Here is a 22,048-nt window from a genome sequence, read left to right as displayed (position 1 = left end):
TACGAGGCCATATGAAAGCTACGTATTTGAAAGAAGTTACAACATTGTCAATGGATGCTACCACATATGAGTTCCCCCCAATCAATAAAGGTTTTAACCTCACAAATAATACTAGTGATGTAGAACATCAAATTTTTTAATGTCCTTGCCTCAAGATGCCTCATTATCCTATTCAACAAGGTAATCATAAGACTTAAATTCATCCTTGAGATCAAATTCATAAGAAAACCTTGGGTAGCCTCTTTGGTATTTTTAGTTCCAGCAATAATTTCTCATCCAACTCCTAGCATTCTTTCAAATTATTATTCTAGTCTTTTTCACATGTCTCTAAATCAACAATGAAGGTCTCCTCATATGGCTGCAGCCCCACAGCAACTTTGAAGAAATCCAAATCAAGCTTGCATATTACCTAATCATCAAAAATTTGAATTTCTCTTCTGTCTGGGTCATAGTAACGCACACATGTCAAAACTTAACTAATCACACTAGATAGCTAAGATAACAGAAAATAAGCCACCTAAACCAACCCATTGTCTAAGTCATTTTGTAAACTTTCTGCCCTCTTCTATCCTATCAAGGATATTCACATGCCCAAGCAACGTGTCTTTGTCAAAAGGATATTAGTTCACCAGGAGAGATTTTGGTTCCACAACATGCTCCTGAAACTTCATTTCTATATAAGACCCTCACTGCCCTGCTTAGATTGCAAACTGAAGGTGCAGTATTGGGGTCCACTGAAAGGCTGAAATCTTTGTAAGAACACTTGAACAGCTGTCATCTTATGTAAGGTCCCCAGTCAGACAACCTTACGAAGTATAGGATTTTTCAATCATGTGCAAGCTGAACCAATTATCAAACAGCAACTATAGATGCCAAATCCTAGCAGACTAGCAATCTTGCAAACCTTCATAATCCAAATAAGCAACTCCAAACAGTAGTTTCAACCCTCACAAAACTGATTTACACAGTAAATGCATCAATATTATCAAATCTGAATTGAAGATGACCAATACTTCAAGTAAAATAGATAATCTAGGACTACTATAAACCCTAGGTTACCAAAATATGCTTTGATCTGAATTCTGAAAGCTTCAAATAATGATCCACATGCAAACACCAATTAGACACCCTCTAAATCTTGATTTTATTACAAATTGCACTTCTGAAAACAATTACAATGCTCATATGCTGAACTGGCAAAATTAATTTTGAAATTCAAATTGACAAACATCCACTCACAAGAGGACAGAGCACATCTGGAATATTTGTTGATTGTTCGACTGAATTATGACAAAATGCTGATGGTACAGCCCCCTGAACTGCTGATACAATTGATGTACGGCCTGCAAACCAATGTAGCAAGGGTGAATCAGACCTTTACAGCCACAGTTAGGGCTTGAAGTGCAGGTCAAAGACTGGAAACAGTATTAAATGATGGGTGACTAGCAACAGAGTTTGAAATCTGCAATAAATGATGATACTTAATCCTCCATTGATATCGCACTCCAGATCTAGCATAGATTGATGATGATTAGCAGCAACAAACTCTGAAAATTCTGGAAACCAGCAATATTGAATATTTTCTTACAAATACCAAAGCTCCAATCCTAAAAATGATCAAAATCAGCTCACATGCAACTCCCAAGTGGAATTGCCCCAAAGGTGATGAGGCTTTACATCCTCAATTTTGGTAGAAGAAATCCAAGAGAATTTTCATCCTCCAAGATCTCCGATCAGCCGAGAGTTTTCATTCTCCAAGATCTTCATCAGCCAAATATTTTCATCCTCAGTTGCACACTTGAACAAAAATCTCAAATTTTAAAAATTGAATCACAAAGTGATGACAAGATATGAGATGCATAATGAAAACAAGTGCCCTCCTTTTGCAGCACTCCAAATGGGCCCACGAGTCCAATTTCCTTTAAGTATCATGTAATGAAGTAAGCATGCAATAGTAGCCTCATGAAACAACTCTATTGAACTCTTAGGGGATCTAAAGTTACTTTCATTATGCTCATGGAATTAATTGAATCAGTTGATGTGGCAGGAAACATGTGTCATCGTTGGAAACTTATCCAAGAAAAAATAAAAGAGAACAAAGAAAAAATAAAAGAGAACATGATGGTTAGAAGCAAGCAATTGAGAAATGCTTGGCCATTGAACATCCATGATTAACATTAGAGGGTAAAACAGTCCTCTAATATAAAACTTGATCACAACCATGAATATTATATCCAGGGTACTCATTAGGGTTCCTCCCAGTTATGTTAATATCTGTTTAAGATGGGTATCAATGATGGTAAAAGTTAACAAACAACACTAGATCCGAAAACAAAATTTGTGGTGGTACATAAGAGTGTACTAGTTAATGCTTAATATCTACCCAAGTCCTTACAAAATATTGTGATTGGTATGGCATCAGAATCACACAAGTTTTAAGGTTCATGAAAAGAACCTAGAGTAAACATCTAAATGAAAGCATGGAGGACTAAAACGTGATGCTTAGAATGCTAAATGGACTCAAATGGACTCCAATCCAATACATAAAAAATGTGGATCAGTTTTACAGGGGTCTTTGCATCTAGTATTAGAGTCAGGCTTGAAGTTGAACACTTCAAAACTAGGGGCTCTACGAAATGTGGTGAATTTTAATAAAATCACCTTGGAGCATATCGCATGTAATTAGGAGCATTTGTAGTGACCTTCAAATTTTCTGTGATACTTCCTCTCCCTATATGAGGAATGAGAGGCAAGTAATCTAATAAGGAGGTTCATTTTTATTACCATCCTCTTAAATCTCAAATTCCCCTATTCAGGTCAACAGTTAAGATCGCATTTCCCTTTTGGCAATCCTTAAATCTAAGGTAGTCCTTTATAAAACATATTTGTATATATTAATCAATATGGTATCTCTGCTTACGTTGCTTAAAGGCTTCCCTTGAAGGACATCCTTTGTCTTGATATTCTGTGTCTGATGGCTGCCTACTTATGGATCCTCAACTGGATGTGGGTTGAACCAGCTCCAACAGAAAACAATATGCTCAGAATAAATAGGTGGTTGAATGTCGTATAGGAGTTTCAATTGATCTGTTATTTTGGCACATTGACTCCTTTTATTTTATTTCTTTGCACCCTTAAACCCTTTTCCTTACAATTTCTAGCTTAGATAGGAATTGATATTCTCCAAAGATTGCTCACATGTTTGAGCCTGTGTTGTTAATTCTAGTTCATATCTTGGTTTGGATTCAAGAATCGGACAAAAAAAATTGGGGTCAGGTTCATTTTTGGTTTATCCATACAAAACATGTGTGTGTGACCATGTGGCATCGAATATATTATAATTTGTAATGTATGAATATATACATCAAAAAATAAAATAAATAAATTTATAATAAATAATAAATATTATATTTATAAATATTTTCATTTGTTAAAGTAATTAATATTAAATATAAAAGAAATATATTGTGTAAATAAAAATAAAAAACCTACCCCTATTTAAGGGGCTGGATGGGTAGTTTACCTAAAGTTTGCAAAAAGGACATGAAGTGAAATCCTCCACCTATTGGCTGGTGTAAATTAATTATGATGGGGCTTCTACTAAGAAATCCGATCATATCTAGAATGGGTGCATAGTGAGGAACCATGGTCGCTTGATTGGAGCTGCTTCTAAAGGATTAGAGCACGGAACAAAGAATGAAGCAGAGGATCTTGTGCTTCTTCTAGGCCTTCAAACAAGTTTGAAGTTGAGGATAAAGAATTTGGAAATCAAAGGAGACTCACAAATTATCATCAATGCTCTAAGGAAGAAAGGGGCACAAAATTGGAAAATAAATAGAATCTTAAATCAAGTGTGGCCTACATAAAATAGTTTTGAGGAGTTCTCTACAAAACATACTTTGAGACAAAGGAATAGGCATGCGGATGAACTTTCTAATTTTACTATTGATTATTTAAGGGCATGTATTTGGGAAGGACTTAAATTTTTGGTTAGTTCGAAGCCCAACCTTATTTCAAGCTTCACTGCTCCCATTGATAGACAATTCATGCATAAAGACAATGGTTAATCATTAATTTGCATTAAATATCATTTATGAAGTCCTATCAAGGACATGCCCTGGTTGCCAAGTTATCATGGGAAGTTATTAGAGGACACACCTAGCATTTTTGGCAAAATCATCTTATGTGACATTTCAATGGAGATGGATGTGAGGCTTTATGCAAAAAGCTTTCATAGTTTAGAAATTGTAGTCTTGGTGTGGGTGTGGTAGCTGGGGGTTTCTGCCTATTTGGGGCCTTTTCACTACTCTTTTTTCATCTTATGGATTCAATAGGGGGTCCAAATGGGGGGAAAATTTTGTCTTTCCATGAGGTTGTGGCTGGGATGGACCCATCTCCATCCATGCATGCAAGCATAGATAATTTTTTTAAAATTTCAAGTTCGGGTTGGGTTCGACTCATACTAGAAGCTTCCGATATCAAAAGGTGAATGGTTGCCTAGTGCATAGAAAAGACGAACCGGTGCTAGTTATTCAGCCAGATTCAGTTGTAGAGGATGTGCAGTATCTGTCCAATCATGCTTTAATTTGTAAGTTTATCGGGAATCAAGTTTCTCTGCCCTTTCTGGAAATGTGGGCTCGTAGGACTTGGAACCCCAAGGGAGCTATGAAGGTAATGATGTGTCACATCCCATCTTTTTAATTGCTTTAATAATGCAATAAATTGGATTATATTATTAAATAATTATTTAATGATTATTTGATTATGGATAAATATGTTAAAATTAGCGTTAGTTCTGAAAATGCAAATGAAAGTATAATGATTTAAATTGCGATATTATTAAGATTTCATATCATGTATGCATTTTGGGTATGGTTATGATGGCTAACATACAAACGATTGAGTGCAACTAAATGCAAGTATGGGCCGAAGGCGGGAACATGGTTGAGGAGAAGTGATCTAGCCACCTGGTAAAGAATGGTCATGATGGGAAACTTGTAGCACACACCACGTAGCTTCATATAGATCTGCATTTTGAATGACTTAGAGAATGCATTTGAATAATTGATGATGTCTATGATTATCGTTTTTTATCATATTGCTTCAATTGGTTTCAAAAAAAAGAAAGAAAAGAATTACATACCTTGTTTACATCCGTGTATTCATACCTGTATTTATTAGAAAAACAAATGCTTTGATTTCAAATGTATATCATCTTCTTTTAGAAATAAAAAGATATATGTGTGTGTGTGTGTACATATACGAATACATATTGGTAAGCTGGTTTTGAATGATATTTATATATTATATGTATATACCAATATTCATATTATAATTGTTTTATCGAACTCTTATAAGCTCATATGAATCAGACCTCATATGCATATTGGAGGCTGATTGGCTTTAAACCGGATCTCATACATTATGAATTAACCATTGCAATCGATTTCAGTACTCATGGCATCGAACTTTAATAAGTTTGTATGCAATAAACTTAACTTATATCCATCGCATGCTATGAATCGTTATCAACTAAATGCAATTAGCAATTGCTAAATCAAACCTAAAGTTTAACACCTAACACAAAGGCAGTTCTCTTTTCTTTCTTCAACATATATTCTATTAGTATAATTGATTAGTATCGTTGGAACATCCTGCTCATACGATATGCCATTTGGCAAAGGAAAATTGTAAAAAAGCTATTCATTGGGGGACGATTGTGAGTGGTGACTCGCATAATGGAGGTTGCCTCCCAATTTTTGAATGTGACTACATTATGGGGGTCAGCACCTTCATTGTAGAAGGCAGAAAATCAGAACTGGAATTTCTAGTCTTATTATTGGCATTCATTTCTCATTGCATAGGGTTCGACTTAATATATCAGACCCAGACTGCGATCATTTTGACATTGGCATTTCTGAAGAACACAGAAGTACTACAGAGAGTGGGGGGGATGAATCGGTAGTACAAAAACTTTAATTCTTTTCAGCAACTTAAAACTTTAATCGAAATTTAATCTGAAAACTGAAAGACTTGAAAGATGCAACAACTGAAACTGAAAAGATGCAACAGCAAGAGCACAACGCACAAAATTTTAAGTGGAAACCCAATGTGGGAAAACCACGGTGAGAAATGCTGCTAGGATCTACTGTCCTAATCTGGCCTCACAATTGAAATGCTTTACAATTTTTAGGGCACCAACCCAATCAATCAACAAATCCCTTTTGCTGAAGAGCACAAACTCTCTCAAACTGAGCACCAACTCTACGATTCGAGTATCGCCTCAAACATGCTTTCAAGTCAATTACAAACTGAACAAAAATCAATGTTCTTATCAGATGTTATAACCTCTCTGCATTGCATTCCAAGAAAACACATATTAACATTTGAAGATATGTTGATTCTAATTGTATAACAAAAGTGTCTCTGTGTGTTAGAAATAAATCTGCACAAAAAGAATGTACTGAATCTGTATACAACCTGTACTGAGTGATTTTCTCAACACAATCTATTCAAACTGTCAAACATCTGAAAACTGTATATGAAAATCTCCAATTCACCAAAACTCTTTTCAAATCAAACAAATATCAAAGTGAATCACAAATTTCAGATATTTTAAAACAAAATTTTGTATACCATTCACTATCAAAATCTTTCTCAGTCTGCAGTCAAGTTATGTTCCTTATTGAATGTATGGTCCCTGTAATGTCCCCACTTTGAAATATAATTTTATAATAATAAAAATAAAATACAAAAGAATAAAAATAAAAACTAAATTAAAATACACGTATTTTGTACTGATTAGTCATCCATTTATTTCTATCAGTAATATAATATGAATTGAATCAGTTAAGCAATATAATATTAATTGAATTAAATAAACAATATAATATTAATTGATTTATCTTCCATAATATTAATTGATTAAATATATATTTATCTAATGTTAATTGATTGATCATCAGTACTATTTTATAAGGCAAGGTATTAATTAATAAGGCTATCGGTATACGATAGTGTTGTTGTTTGTTTTATCATCTACCAAACATTAGAATAAGATACCCAAAGATTTCTATCCTCTCCTGAAAAATCACTGCTGATTCCAAGGTCTATATATGCGAACAAGCGACTTTAGTGGGATAGCTACTTGGGTAGTGTATGCTGAAAATATCAAGGGGGACTTATGTTTATGAATGTCTTTTAATCTTCTGGACTAAATAGATTTATCAATTTTAAGCTCTTTCTCTTTTTTTATTGGATTTTCCGAGATTTAGACTTTCAAAAAGGGAAAAAGGGATAGGGTTTAAGAAAGCTGATCTAAACCTATGAATTCTGGAGACGGTATTAACTAGGTGTTCTCAGGAAACTGCACTTTGCTTCGCCACACTGAGGACAACTACACAAAGCGGGTGCAATCTTCAATGGGTTGTGCTTATGATCGAAATGTTGGCATACACAAGGGATAGGCTGAGACTAGCTTTGCACAGTGAAATGGAAATCATCAATTCACCAAAAGTATGAGCAAAGATACACCGTTAATTAATACTTATCAAATCCTTCATTCAATTCTAGCAACATGAAAGCAAATCTAAATTAACTTTAACCAATGTGTCGAGGAAATTGAAACCATGCTAATCACTCAAACAACAGAGAATACAAAGCCTTAAGAGAAAGTGCACATGCAATATATTATTTGAAAAAATGACATTCACGCAACAATATATCAAAAACCTCACACCCTCCAAATGAGAGGAGGCAGCCTTATATAGTTTTCAGAAAATAATGAACGGCCAAGATCCAACAGTGATCAAGGGCCCAGATTGAAAGTTATAAACCCTAATTAGGTTTTCCCAGAACTCTATCAGTTTGAATGAATGAGAACATGACAAGTGGCACAGTTGTCATTCTCACTAAAGTATGCGTCTAGTTTCCTTTTCGGATAAGTCAAGTTCATTGAATCTGGGCATGTTGACTTGGAGCAATCTGATTGGTCGGAAGATGACGAGGCGCCACCGCAGCATGAGTCACTCCTAATCTTGTTGAGGCGGTGAAGGAGCAAGTACGGGAGTTGGCTCTTGCTCTCTTCTTATCTCAGTGTTGATACGTGCGGCAATTTCTAGTTCCTCGTCAGGGATAAAACACATGTGATGCCAATCAGGAGTGTTTCTTTTCACTTCCCATGCCAAGTTGTACAACTTTGTGATAACGTGTTCTTGTTCGTTGCTGAAATCCAAGTCTAGCTGAAGTACTGGATGAGGTTCTCTGTCTGGTTTAGGAGGAATGATTGGCAGGCCCATGAAGCTCGGAAGGAAAATTGTTGAATTTCTTAGAATAATTTCTTGTTGACGACTTGTTGTGACCTTTTCACACATCGCCCCATTGCTAACGGGGACCCCCTCTTTTCCAGCTTCCTGCATTGTTAGGTTAGGGTTTTGGTTGCTTAGTGGGCAATTTTGCGTTTCCCGTGCCCGAGTCTCGAAGTTTTGATCATGCCTAGTGCCGTCTAGGGTTTTTGAAGTGTTAGGATCGAGTTGCAAAAGATGATATTTTAATGATCCTAAGTTTTGCTAAGTGTTAGACCTATTGAACGTTAACGTGTTTTTAAACACGCGCATCAAATGATTTTAAAATGCCAAGGTATTCACAGACCTTTTGGAGTTGTTTTCTCGCTCCTAAGGTAATATTTAAGTTGGTTTCGCACTTTATTCCAATATTTTCCTAGCGTTTCGCTCATATTTTTGGAAAATTAGTCTAAGTCTAGTTAAATTTAAAGTCGTTGAGTGATTTTGAGTGGTTAAAATGTTAAAATCCTAAGAGAAATCCTTATTCCAAGGGTTAAAGGGTCAAAATCCATGCTAGAGGTGTTTTTCCCCTCACATTCCAGACTACCCAACCCATTCCCCCACTCAAAATCCATACTGCACATGGGTTTCCCCTAGAATCCATACTGGCCACTAATTTCCCCCACTATTTATCCATACTGCCATAGATTTTCCCCTGGAAGTGTTAAAATTTCGCTAAGTGTCAGGATTTATCCAGACTGCCATCGAATTTCCCCTGGGAGTGCAGACTAGAGTGCGGACTGGAGTGCAAGGATAATTCCATGCCTGGGTCGATTTTCCACTAGGATTTTTGTGACAACTAAGTGAGGATTTTGTCCGGATTTTTATCCAGAAAGGGATCGATTTTCCCCTGAGCATTTTTGTAAGGATTTTTGTCCGGATTTTTATCTAGACAGGGATCGATTTTCCACTAGGAACATTATGAAGAGTTTTGAGTCTAGATTTTTGTCCAGACTGAGGTCGATTTTCCACCAAGGAGGTATTTTTTCAAGTTAAGTGAGTTTTGAGTGTGGATTTTTGTCCAGACACCCATCGAATTTCCCTTGGGGGGTGATTTTTGCAAAATGAGTGCATTTTTGTCTGGACTTTTGTCCAAACTCACATCGAATTTCCCCTGGGATGGTTTTTATGTGCATTTTGATGAAATTGAGCATGGATTTTTATCCAAGCATGGGTCAAATTTTCCCTATGGGGCAAATTTTGACACTTAAGTGATTTTTGAAGGGATTTTTTAATCCCAACCTATATCGATTTTCCCCTGGAGGCTTTATTTTGGATTTAACTTGCAATATTTTAATAAATAAGCCCCATTTTGATTGCCTTTAAATAATTATTAAATGATGATTTAAAATTTAAAAGCAAATTTAATAACTTGCAAAAATTATTAAATGTTTGAACTTTCTAGAAGCAAGTTAGGGTTTCACCAAGCAAGTATTTATACAAGTGTTTTTTATCCCACATTGCTTGTGTGGTGAAAGTTGGAGGTGAAAGCAAGTATATGAGAGGAACTTCAGCATTATTTTATTATTATTTCTGCCAGGTGTCTCCATGAAAGCGATTTTTCTCCAAGTTGGGCGAATTTTTTAGCAAGGCGTTTTTGTGAAGTGTGGGATTGAGGATTTGTTTTCCTCCATTTTTTCCAGCTTGCTGATTTATTCCTCTTGGCTGCCATTAAAGACCAGTTTTAGATTTTCGATTTTGCTAAGTTTGGCGTTTTTTTCCAAATTTAGCAATTTTTGGTGAAAGTTGGCAAATTCATGATTGGAGACTTGGGCGATTTTTCCTCCACCATTTTTGCTGTTGCTCAGACCTTCATTGCTGCAGATTGCTGCCATTAACAACAATTTTCAGAATTTTGAAAATTTCGATTTTTGCTAAGGAAGGCGATTTTTTGTGTTTGGGGTATCCAACCCCAACTTGGGCGATTTTTCCAGATTGTTGCCATCCTCCATTGCTGCAGATCAAAGCTGCCATTGACATCAAATTTTCAAATTCCATTTTTGGCACTAGACTTGGGGAAAATTTGATTTTGCTTGGAAGATGTTTTGGTGCCATATTTTGATGATTTTCATGCATGTTTGGTGGCTGCCATCGCTTCCAGCCTGTTGATTCGCTTCAGATCTGAGGTTTGCTTCAGATTTTGACCTCCATTAATGGCTGCCATTAATTTTCAGACTTAAGTTTTTATTGCCCAGCCAATTCCAACTTAAACATTTAGCATTCGGAGGTGTTTTATGGAGTTTTCTGTGCACTTTTTAGACCATTTTATCACTGTTGCAGGTCTGAAACTCCATTGTTAGGCGCTTGTCCTCAGAAATTTTCATTTCCAGCCACCTAACCAATTTTGGCGAATTTGCTTGGGGTTGTTTCCTTAGCAATTTTTCATTATTTTCAGGGATTTAAACCACTTTGCAAGGTGCTGGTAAGTCTGAAGTGTTCGATTTTCAGACTTGTCCTCAGAAAACTAATTTTTACCAGCCATACTTACATTCCAGAAAATGATTGTTTTCATCAATAAAACTGATTTTTATTGATTTCATGCACATTTTGAAGATTACAACATGTTTTGAAAGTCTGAATTTTCAGGTTGTCTTCAAAATTTTGACCTCCATTGTTGACTGCGGAAGGTGTCTTCAGACATTCATTGTGTGAAAACACAACCTTTCACACTTTTCCTAAGTCATCATCAATCCGGTATACTCCTTTGCATTTTTGCTTGCATATTTTCTAAGCATAAGGAGGTATAAATGAATTTTATGGAAGGCTTCCATGCCTTAGTATTGTCACACTTTGAACGTAATTGCTAAAATTTACTAAGTGTATGGATTATTTTCCTGACTCCATGCTCTAAACTAGCTAAATCTCTAGAAAGTCAGGAATTTTATTGCAAGTATTTATTTTTATCCTAGGACTAACTTCCAGCTTCGTACAGGTGCGATGTCAAAATCAGGATGCAAGGAAAGGAAAGAGCTGCTGAAGACGTTGGAGACTGGATTTTATCCAGACTTTAAGATTTCATCCAGATGGAAGGAGATCACTGATACCAACATGCATTTCCTGGACTTCGACCAGATGCAGCGTCAGATGTTTAGATCCAGAGATCAGGTTCCTTCTCCAGCATATGCGAATATTATGAAGAGTGGCATTTTCCATGCCGCTGGGTTTCCACAATCCATACAGTGCAGTGAGTTGATCCTGGAGTGTGCACGATGTTACGATCTGCTCACAAGAATGATCAAGAGTCCTAAGGGCGTTGTCATCGCCTACCTTGCTAAGGATGCCATTGCTGAGGTGTTCGGAATTCCACGCAGAACAGACATGAAGGATGTGACCAAGGAGGATTATGCAGACAGATACACGAAGAAGATGGGTGTATGCAAGAGTTTAATTAATAAAGAGTGGATGATTGAACCTAGGAATCATCATTCCAAGGCTCCCAAGACACTTATGTGCGTAGATTTTAAGGAGGAATATAGTGATTTGATATTCCTACTCAACAGAGTGATGGGAATGCCGCAGGGAGCAATATTTCATGGATGGATGTTCTACTTCATCCAGGATTGTCTTAGAGGAACACTAGTGAATTGGTCCAAAATCATAAGTGACAACCTGGATTTTCAGTTGAGGAATGTAGAGCGGTCCAAATCATTCGCCATGACTTCCTACCTGGTGTACCTGCTTGCACAATTTGTTTCATACAGAGGATTAATATGCAAAGGTGAAGTCAGGAATGGGCAAGGACAATTCAAGAGTTATGAATGCTACCCCCAGCTAAGCATGCACAGAATTGAAGACTACAAGAGAGTGAATGATGCATTCACTATGTACATCACACGGATGCTGCAGGGCGGGATCCACAGAAGATTGTCCAAAGGGGCAACAGAGTTAATAGAGAAATATGGATCGTGGTATATACAGATCCCCACTTTCACATACCTTAGGATTCATGGGTTTCAATCCGAACCCTACAGACTTCCTAGGTATCCAACTGACAGAATGATATTGTTGGAAGTGGTAAGACAGCTTCTAGAGTTCGATATTATCCAGAGAGAGAAACACAGGACAGGAATGACGTTCCCTATTTCAGTTGGGAAGACGTCAGAGGTCTGCCAATCCGCCATAGCTGCCAGCACTGCAGGTGAGGAGATTGAATTCTACAGATTTGCTACCTACAAGAAAAGAGAAAGATTTGATCCAGACAAGAAGGTCGGAAGGATCAGAGGAGAGAAGTTCACTCATAAGGTTGACATAGAAGATTATTGGGCTAACTTAATGGACGAACAAGCAGTAAAGAGAAGAATGTGGTCCAGAATGTCAGTAGATTTCATGAAGAAGTGTGGACTTTTCCTCATTCCTGATCAGGTATTAGATGATAGAGATCATACACACCCACATTATGAGAATGAAATGAAGAAGGCAATCCTATTGCCAAATTGGTCAAAGTCAGAAGAGACTGACCTGAATATATTGATGAGAGAGGTCTTGAATTTCTCCCGCACATGGGTAGATATGCAGATGAACAAATTAGTTGACATGGGTGTTCCCTTCACTTATGAAAGGATGAAGTCGGAAGAGTCTACTTCCGAGGATGATCAGAGGACTGTCAGTGATGTCAGAATTCATGCAGACGAAGAGAGTCAAGCTCCCAAGAGAAGGAAGAACATGCCTGGAGAAGTCAAGGCTAGAGGGAAGAAGATTGAGGATGTGAAGAAGAAACAGAAGACTATCATTCCTCCACTTATCATTCCTTCACCCCCTCCCAGTGTCTCATCAATCGAAATGATTGAAGTAACAGAACAAAATAAAGAGACTCAGCAGTGTTCCAACACAGTGATACTACCAGAGAATACTCAAGAATTTCATGCCACAGCAACATCTGCACCTCCTAATGAGAATAATGATCAGCCGGAATCCCCTACTGTCCTTTTGGAAGTTAGCTTGGGAAATGAAGTATATGATTGGACTAAGGATAATCCTGATGATAATGAGGATGTTATCTCGGCACTAAAAGGACTGGATCGAGAAGTATGTCTCGATGATGGTATGGAAATGGCCGCTATTCCTGAATGGTTGAGGAGAAGCATGGAAAAAAGTAAACAAATGATAGAGGTACAGCCTATTGATAATATTGATGACTACCTAGCTAGGAGTGCTAAGAAGGAGCCCAAGAGAGTGGAGATTTTGTCGCACATAGTTAGAGATGAGACAGGAATGCGGATTGCGCAAATTGCTGTTCCTAGAGCCGGCGTGACAGCAGACACTGCTACTCCCATGGATTTCCAGATCACTTTAGTCGCCCTTGGTCGTCCATCCGCAGGGCAGGAATTCCAGGAGATTGGTGACAACCTCCAAGCAATCAATGCAAAGTTAGACACAGCGATTGCGGAAAATGAAAGGTACAGAGAAGAAAATATTAGGATCAGAGAGTATATTGCAGGGACAAGGCGTGAGAATCCCACCCTTATTTCCCTTATTGCAGTTGACCATGGAATACATTCACACTGCGAGGTAGCGAGAAGTACACATTCAGAGGTGGAAAAGTGGATTGAAAGCACAAGGAAGCAGGCAGATGATTTCCTTACTCAGTTTGTTCAAGCATATGATAAGACAACAACGCTCGTATTCAGAATCCAGTATTTGGAGGGAGTTTGGGAAGAATTCTGGCCTATCCAAGAGAAGACTATTCCACGCCTCCTGGCATTGAAGAAGGTTCCTAATTCCACCTTGGTCAACGAGAACATTGTGCACAGTGGAGACATACATAATTTCCATGGCTGGTATTGTGCACTAGCCTTGAAGAAATCAGCTTATGAGAACACCCAATCGAGTTGTATGGAGATGGAAGGATTAATTCAGGACATTCAGATGAAGATCCTTGCCTCGATTGAGGAATTATTGGGTGTTGATGTTAGTGATGCTAGTGGTTTACACTTAGCCGAATTAAGAGACAAGATGAAATTTATGTATTTTTGCCAGTTGGACTCTTTGCAGAAAAGTCAGATTGATGACTTGGTCTCTTTGTTGATTCATGTTCATAATTCGCAGAAGCTTATGCCAGAATGGGATAACACTTTGAATGCTTGCTCGGATTCATTGGATGTATTGATTTACAGCAGGATACCTTGCCTAGCATTTCCATGGAGGAGTTAGATTCAGTATTGGCTAGATTCTTGGAGCATGCTAGGAGAGAGAGAGATGTAGGAAGGAATCTTCTAGAAGATTCCCTATATGATGACTAGGTATCTTTTCATTGGGCCATATGTTGGTGGCACCATTTTTGATGTAACCCTAATTAAGGCAATTCTAGGGTTTTGTTGGCATGATCTCGGCCGTTGATCTTAGATCAATCTAGGCCATCCATTTTTGTAAGAGACTCTATATATGCCCCTTTGTCTCTCATTTGTAAGAGAGAGTTTTTGTAGAATTGTTGGTATATGCTATAGCTATTTGAATCCTAATCATTGTTCAATTGTTGGTGATTTTGCTCTTCAAATGTTGTATTTGCATTCATGGTTCTCAATTCCTCCAAGTTAGATTAGAATTTAGATTAGAATTTATTTTCATGTATGTTAGATTGAGTGGAAGATTTGTTGAATTTATTTGTGTGGGATCCTTAATCCATACCACTGGCCTCTTGCCGCTAGTAAGTGCGCCTTACGTGGTCAACTGGAGTTTGAGTAAGCATAACTTCAACTATTATGCGTCCGTTGACAAGCATCAACTTGGATGGTGTCTACGTTTGATGGTAATAGCCTGAAAATCATTAAGTATACCTTAGATGATTGCACTAAGCTTGTGTCAATACCTGATTGTGAGACCTTGCCTGGTTTGATTCCACTAGATCCATTCATCATTTCCTACATTCCTAGTTTTAGAATAGATTTCCTAAACCCTATTCTTTTTCCCCCTTTTTTAGTAAAAAGTAAATCCAGAGCCTTATTGATAAATCTTAAGTTGTCAACACACCTATTCCGCATCATTCATGATAATCCAAACATTTGCGTAAGTCCCCAAAGTGAAACACAACAATTCACATCAACCACTGAACTTACCCACTCATCAAGACCTGACATGTAGAAACCTTGGAATCATTTTAGTTGATCTCATTCTTAGCATTTGAGGTGATTTTGTTCAAGAGAGGGTAAATTACTTTGGTAATTTATTCTGTATTGTTATGTGCATAAAAAACACATCAACGCGACTCTATGCCCAATTTATGTTGCGAGAGAGGAGGGTGAAAGCTCTAGATAACCCCTTGTAAATATGAAATGATAGGATCAAGCTGTTCAGACATTCGTTGTGATCATGCCCTCCTTCTTGATACCCTGAAATTTGGAGAAGAATTTCTCCATGCCTTCATCATAATTGAGGACATTGGAATTTTCTTTGTGAAACATTTCCCATACTTAACCAAATTTTGGCTATCTTCACACTCGGATGAACCTTGCCCGTGAACTTGTCCTCAATCCTCCATTTGGCTTGAAACTCCAGTTGCGATCTCTATGACGATCCCACTTCTACTACCATCTGCAACCTGCAAAACCAAAGGAAATAAGTTAGAAATCTATCTTTTAGTGCAAAGTTTCAAAGGTTAGATGGCAGAATGCTTTGATCTTCCGATTTCTCAACACTTTTAGCTTTGAAACAAGTTGCAAACACTTAGAAGGTCATGCTTGAAAGAAAGAACGGTCAATCCAAAATGATCCTCTTATCAAAATTTTGGATAAACCCTATAAAGACACCTCCAATACACTCAGAAAAATTGAGAAAATTGATAAGTCTGCCCACCAATCAACTTCACCTTAGACAAAAATGAGAATATAGAAGGAACAAAACTCAAAAAACTTGAAAGTTCTGGACTTGATAAAAAAAATTTAAAATTCCCTCAAAAGTTCACTCAATCTGCAAGAGATCACCCTACAACACATCCAATCGGCAATAAAACTTCTTAAAAACCCTCAGACCTGCAAGAAGATTGCTTGAAAATGCTCTCACTCTTCATAAAATTTGAACTCTTATCGTGCAATAATGAGAGGAGAGATTGTTTATTTGTATTCAAACTTAAATTCAAAGTTAGAAACACGCAAATGCACTTCCATTCTTGACTTCAATTCGATCTTGCTTATGGAGGAAGTTTCTAATTTTAAATGGATTTGTACAATCATCTCCTTCAGTTCGAACCTCTTTACTCTTGCAAGTTCCTAAATTAATTTTGAGTTTAAATTCAATCCAGATCTGCAGACCTTAACCTTGACAAACTTTCTAATTAAAGTTCAAGTTTGAACTCCTCTCGAAATCCAAGTTTCCAATTTAATTTCTAGTTCTGATTCAAACTGAATCCTCAAGATTACATCCTTAAAAACTTTCTATATTGGCTACAAGTTCGAATTCTTTGTCAATCTTCCAATATTTCCTCTTTGAAAACTTTCTATTTTGGATTTTAAGTTCGAATTGCTTCTCAAGTCTGCAAGATTCCTTATGATTTCCATTCCAAAAACTTTCTAATTCAGTTAGCAATTCGAATTCTTTCATGGATTTGATGACATCACTTGCATTTTAAACTTATTTTCGAACTTGCTGTTGACTTTGCTTGACTCCTTAATCACATGGTGGACTTATTTGGAGTGTTGGCACAAGTATTGGAACTATATCCCAGCATAGGGCGGACTTTGAGCTGGCCATGATATTAGGAGGGCGGACTTTTGAGTTCACCTTTTGAGGACTTCTTCAACATAGGCATCATCTTTCATCTTGGGCGGACTTCACTCACTTTGAAACTATCTTGTATGTCTTCCAAGGCAGACTTTTGCTTGCCCTAGACTTACCTCTTGCTACCCTTAACACCTTCAAGGCGGAGTTTGATAGATATGCTTTGATGTCATCATAGATAGGGCGGAGTTTGGACAGGCCATAACCATTCACCATCATCCCATAGGGTGGACTTTTAGAGGTAGGCATCTTCCTTCATCACCTTAGGCGGACTTTTAGAGAGATCACCAAGGGCGAAGTTCATTCATTTTGCTCAAGGCAAGAGAAGGGCGGAGTTTTGAAGCTACTTCACTTGCTATCATCCCACAAGGCGGACTTTGTTGAGTTCACACACCACTTTGCTTGGGCAGACTTTTATGCCTTCTCACATGGCGGACTTTGATTCATTTGAAGGGGCGGAGTTTAGAGTGTTCAAGAAAGCGGACTTCGTGCATCATACTTTTTAACTTGGGAGGACTTTTAGAGGTAGGCATCTTCCTTCATCACCTTGGGCGGACTTTTCACTTCTTAGGCAGCTTGGAGGGCGGAGTTTGAGCTGGTTCAAGAAGGCGGACTTCGGAATTCAACTTATTCTCTTCTCAAGTGGGAGGGCAGACTTTTCATGACCACTTGCCTTCACCATATCCTAGGGCGGACATTTTAGGCCTCTCCACTTATCATCTTGGGCGGACTTTTCAACTCTCTCCATAGGGCGGACTTTGGAGAGTTCATGACTTATCACCTTGGGCGGACTTTTGAGTTCTTGAGCACCTTTAGCACATGAAGGCGAACTTTGTGAGTCTCCATCATGGGCGGACCATTCATGCTCATGCCACTTCCTTTCATAAGGGCGGACTTTTCAACTTCCTGACATAACACTCACCATCAATCATTGATTAGCCAAACTTAGAAAATATTTGGAAAACTCTAAAATTCCACAATTTCTTCAATTTAACCAGATTAACTTGAAATTTGAAATCCACACTCAGGCAAACCATCTGAAGCATCATGATCCCTAAAATGTAGGAACTTAGTTTTTAGGTCAAAACTTGGAAATTCTCGATCGCGATCAAAGCAAGTCAGTGGTACCAGTGCAAACCCTAGGTCTCCACTTCGAAAAAGCAAAAAGCATACATCCCTAAAAAATGGGGATCACTTTCTAAAAATAGCCATACCGGGGATCGAGCTAGACATGCCAAAAACGAAACTTCCTAAAAAATAGGAAAAAACAAAAAAGCGAACTTTCTAAAATAAGAAAATTGTCCAAATTCGTTCAAATCAATTGTGTTCTTTGTCTTTTGGCCTTTCTAGGCACTTTGACAATGTCTAGACTCTGTTATCACCTAGCTTGCAAAAACTGACTTTCAATCCTTAAGACTCGAACCATTCAAAACTTGACAAACTAAGCAAAACTGAAGCAGAAGGCCACCAGACACTAACAAAAACCCTAGAAAGCAGAAAAAAAGGAGGGTCCCATTTGCAATGGGGCGATGTGTGAAAAAGGTTACAACAGATAGCAAAGTAGACAAAGGTACCGTTTGAAATGGAAGGAGTCGTGTCCTTCCCATTGCAGCCCCTCACCAACAACGCACAAATTTAAGGCCAGCAAATCATTATAGGAAGGCACGGGGGGATATGGGATAGGGTCTCACACGTAGAGCAAGGGAATACAACGGGAAAAAGCCAGCAGTCAAACTAACTGTTAGAAACAACACCGTATGGTCATTGGAAGAGTGATAAGTATATAGGGCAGTGCATTACTAATTTAGTATAAGTATTAACAACCCAACTAAAAATACTAATAAAATATGGTCTTATTAATATTAATAAGGTTATGATAATCAAATATGGTTAATAAGATAAATATAATATGGTACTGTTAATAATGCAATGAGATAAATGTGATAGGATGTTGTTAATAATAAGAATAGTATAATATAATACTATTAATATAATATAAATGTAATACGATATAGTATAATGCTATTAATATATGTTATAGTATAAGGCTCTTAATATAATATAATGCTGACAATATCATTGATAATGTAAAATAACATAATGATAGTTTAGGTTTCAAACCAACACTGTTAATCCTATGAGGATCCGGTTAATACTGAGGGGGGGTGAATCAGTATTAAGACCAATTGAAACTTTAACTCAAAAACAAACTTATCTCAGATTTGAAATATCTCAACTTCTTTAATCAAATCTAATACCCTCTTTATCAGATTTGCTTAACACGTTAATCAAATCATTTACCACAACTATCAATACTTTCACCACCAAAGCAATCATATAAACTTGATCATTTACCAACTCATTAACCTTATCAATAAGATCAAAAACTTTCTCAAACAACTTCAAATCAGTACCAGTAACCTCTGATAAACTTCTGATAAAACATCATAACCGGTGTCTCGGAAATAATGCATGAAATAAACAAGAACATCACATGAAAAACATTCCACACACGAACACCATAAGTTTTTGACATGGAAACCCAAATAGGGAAAAACCACGATGGGAGTTGGTACCCACAAATATTTGTACTCTTTTGAAGTACGCCCTGTTAGGAGTTTACAATACGCCCGATTAGGAGCAGACCCTGTTAGGAGTCACCCGGTTAGGGGATTTGCCTTGCAGCCCGGTTAGGAGCTTGATGATCTGTTAGGATCAGCCTTGTGAGAGGATTTAACACTCTTTTGAGAGCTGCCCTGTTAGGGGACTTAAATGTTTAAGGCCTGTTAGGACTTACCCGGTTAAGGGATTTAACCTACTGCAACTGTTAGGGAACAACAGTGAGAAAATGATCTGTTTACTTGCACTTCTCTGCTTGCTTGATCAGATCCCGTTATACACAACACTCTGCAACTCTCAGGCAAATCTCACACTTCACTTGGACGGCTTAACACATTCTCTAAGACCATCGACACCATAAACATCAATTGTGTCATCCTAAATAGCCATCTCAACTAGGTCGGCCACAAAACCTAATTACATCATGAATTTACAATTCAAATCATAAGAGATCATCATAGATCGCTATACAGATTATTACAACAAATTACAAAGCAATATCAACCGTTGGTTGATCATAACCCATCACGAAAATCCGATCTGTACCAAAGTCAAACCCTCAAAACACTCTACTAAGCATTTTGCTGATTCCCAAGAAAATCTCCCTTGAATCGCACCAAAACAACAATTAAATCTTTCACGCGGGTTGTGTCGTGTTACCAACTTTATGTAGACTCGTCGTCGATCACCGTCATAACAGAAATCATTACCGGTTTGATAATTTCCTCACCGGTCTTTAAACCCTACTAAAACCTTGGCAAAAATTCATCAAAAATTTAAAACACGCCTTCCGGTAATCTTCACAAGTTCCGGTTCTAGTCAGATACTCCTTTCCATGATACAAGTTTACCATCCAAACTGCAAATCACCAATCATTGTCGATCAACCAATCCAATCAAAACAACTCTGCTTTACCGGTTAAAGTCCTATTTCACAGAATTTAGCTCTCTGTCAGTAAACCCTGTCTTCTGGTAAACCAAATCACTTAGATGACAAAACAAAACATCAGGAACATCATTTGACATCAGTTGCCAGCAATGACAACACAAATAACTGATCATGTCATTTATTCATAGAATCTCAATCTCTTCATCACAAATAGACGTCTATCCTTTACCGGTGCAATCATCCATCTTCAACTGCATCACCACATCTGTATCAGTTATGCCAAATGCCAACACAAACTTTATTTGACATAAATGTCCTTCTATTGTTCTCTCTATGTACTAAAATTGTGATTCTAGGACAGAATATAAGAGGATCCCATTAGGGGACATTACAGTCCCAATACTCTTGTTGTGATCAGAATAATGTCTGGAAACTCTATCCACTATATGTACAATATTCTTATTCAAATCTGCTTTCTTCTCCAAAATATCATGCTATACTCAATAATATTTTGTGTCTTTTTCATTATTTCTTTTTTTCTCTTCACATCGAGCAGCAAGCACATATAAATATAATCAAGCATCAATTACAAGATGGTTGAACTGTTTGCTTAACCAAACAAAACCGCCTTTCTTAATATGACTTTTTATTAACAAAAAGCCTCAATTTTCAAAAGTGAACCATCTTAATGAATGCATGTTTAGTTTCTTCATTAACATGTTTGAGTTATACCACAAACAAAAAGATAGTTAAGTGATTACAACTGCCTTCAGCTCTAGTGCCAATAAAAACACACAAGTCTTTGTATTAAACAAAGACTTTAATCACAACGAAATACTGTTTGCTAATGCTTCTTCGAGTTCTTCAGAAAAAATAAACCAATCTTGTCTTCAAGTAAGCATCTATCTTCCCAGAGTTATTCTGTCATTAAGTTCATTTGAATTTTGATATGTGTGCACTGTTTGGATACAAATGACAGAGAAGGAGACAAGAGGTACAAGAACTACAATGTACAAAATGTGATTCAATACTTTTCAATAAGTTTGAATTCAAACCTTAATCAAAATGATATTGTGAATGCATTGAAAACATCAAAACATTTGTAGAACTTGGAACATTAGACATCAATGGCAACTAGTGACTAACAATCTCCCCCTTTGACATTGATGTCAAAAAGTTGAAAATGAAGAGAATAACACCACACAAATTCAGAAACAGTATTACCCATAAATCTGAATCTGTCACACAAATCACAAATCAATTCTGCATTTGCATAATCAAAACCAGTCATCATTTTCCTTTACTCCCCCTTTGACATCAATGGCAAAGGGATAGGGTATAAAAGAGAGAAACAAGACCAGACTCCCCCTAAGCAAATGCAAGGTAAAATTGAAGTTAGTGTGGCAAAGGCACAATCCCAAGCTGTGCACGAAGAAGTTCAAAAGTGGCTGTAGGAAGAGGTTTTGAAAAGATATCAGCCAACTGTTGTT

The 22,048-nt window shown here is 37.2% G+C and overlaps 1 protein-coding gene across 2 annotated transcripts in view; it reads right to left on the bottom strand.

The window, feature by feature from the left end:
• LOC131027024 (squamosa promoter-binding-like protein 3) overlaps positions 1–22,048 on the bottom strand; it is a 115,999-nt gene that overhangs the window by 55,283 nt on the left and 38,668 nt on the right. For both annotated transcript variants that reach the window (XM_057957030.2, XM_057957023.2), the window contains exon 2: positions 1,240–1,343. In XM_057957030.2, coding sequence (XP_057813013.1) covers positions 1,286–1,343 — 58 coding nt within the window. In that variant the 3' untranslated portion in view covers positions 1,240–1,285. The remainder of the gene's footprint in view (positions 1–1,239; positions 1,344–22,048) is intronic.

The sequence above is a fragment of the Cryptomeria japonica genome, chromosome 2 (genome assembly GCF_030272615.1).
Source record: "Cryptomeria japonica chromosome 2, Sugi_1.0, whole genome shotgun sequence".
Classification (NCBI taxonomy): domain Eukaryota; kingdom Viridiplantae; phylum Streptophyta; class Pinopsida; order Cupressales; family Cupressaceae; genus Cryptomeria; species Cryptomeria japonica.
The sequence above is the reverse complement of the archived record's forward strand: the minus strand, read 5'-3'. Positions and strand labels throughout refer to the sequence as shown.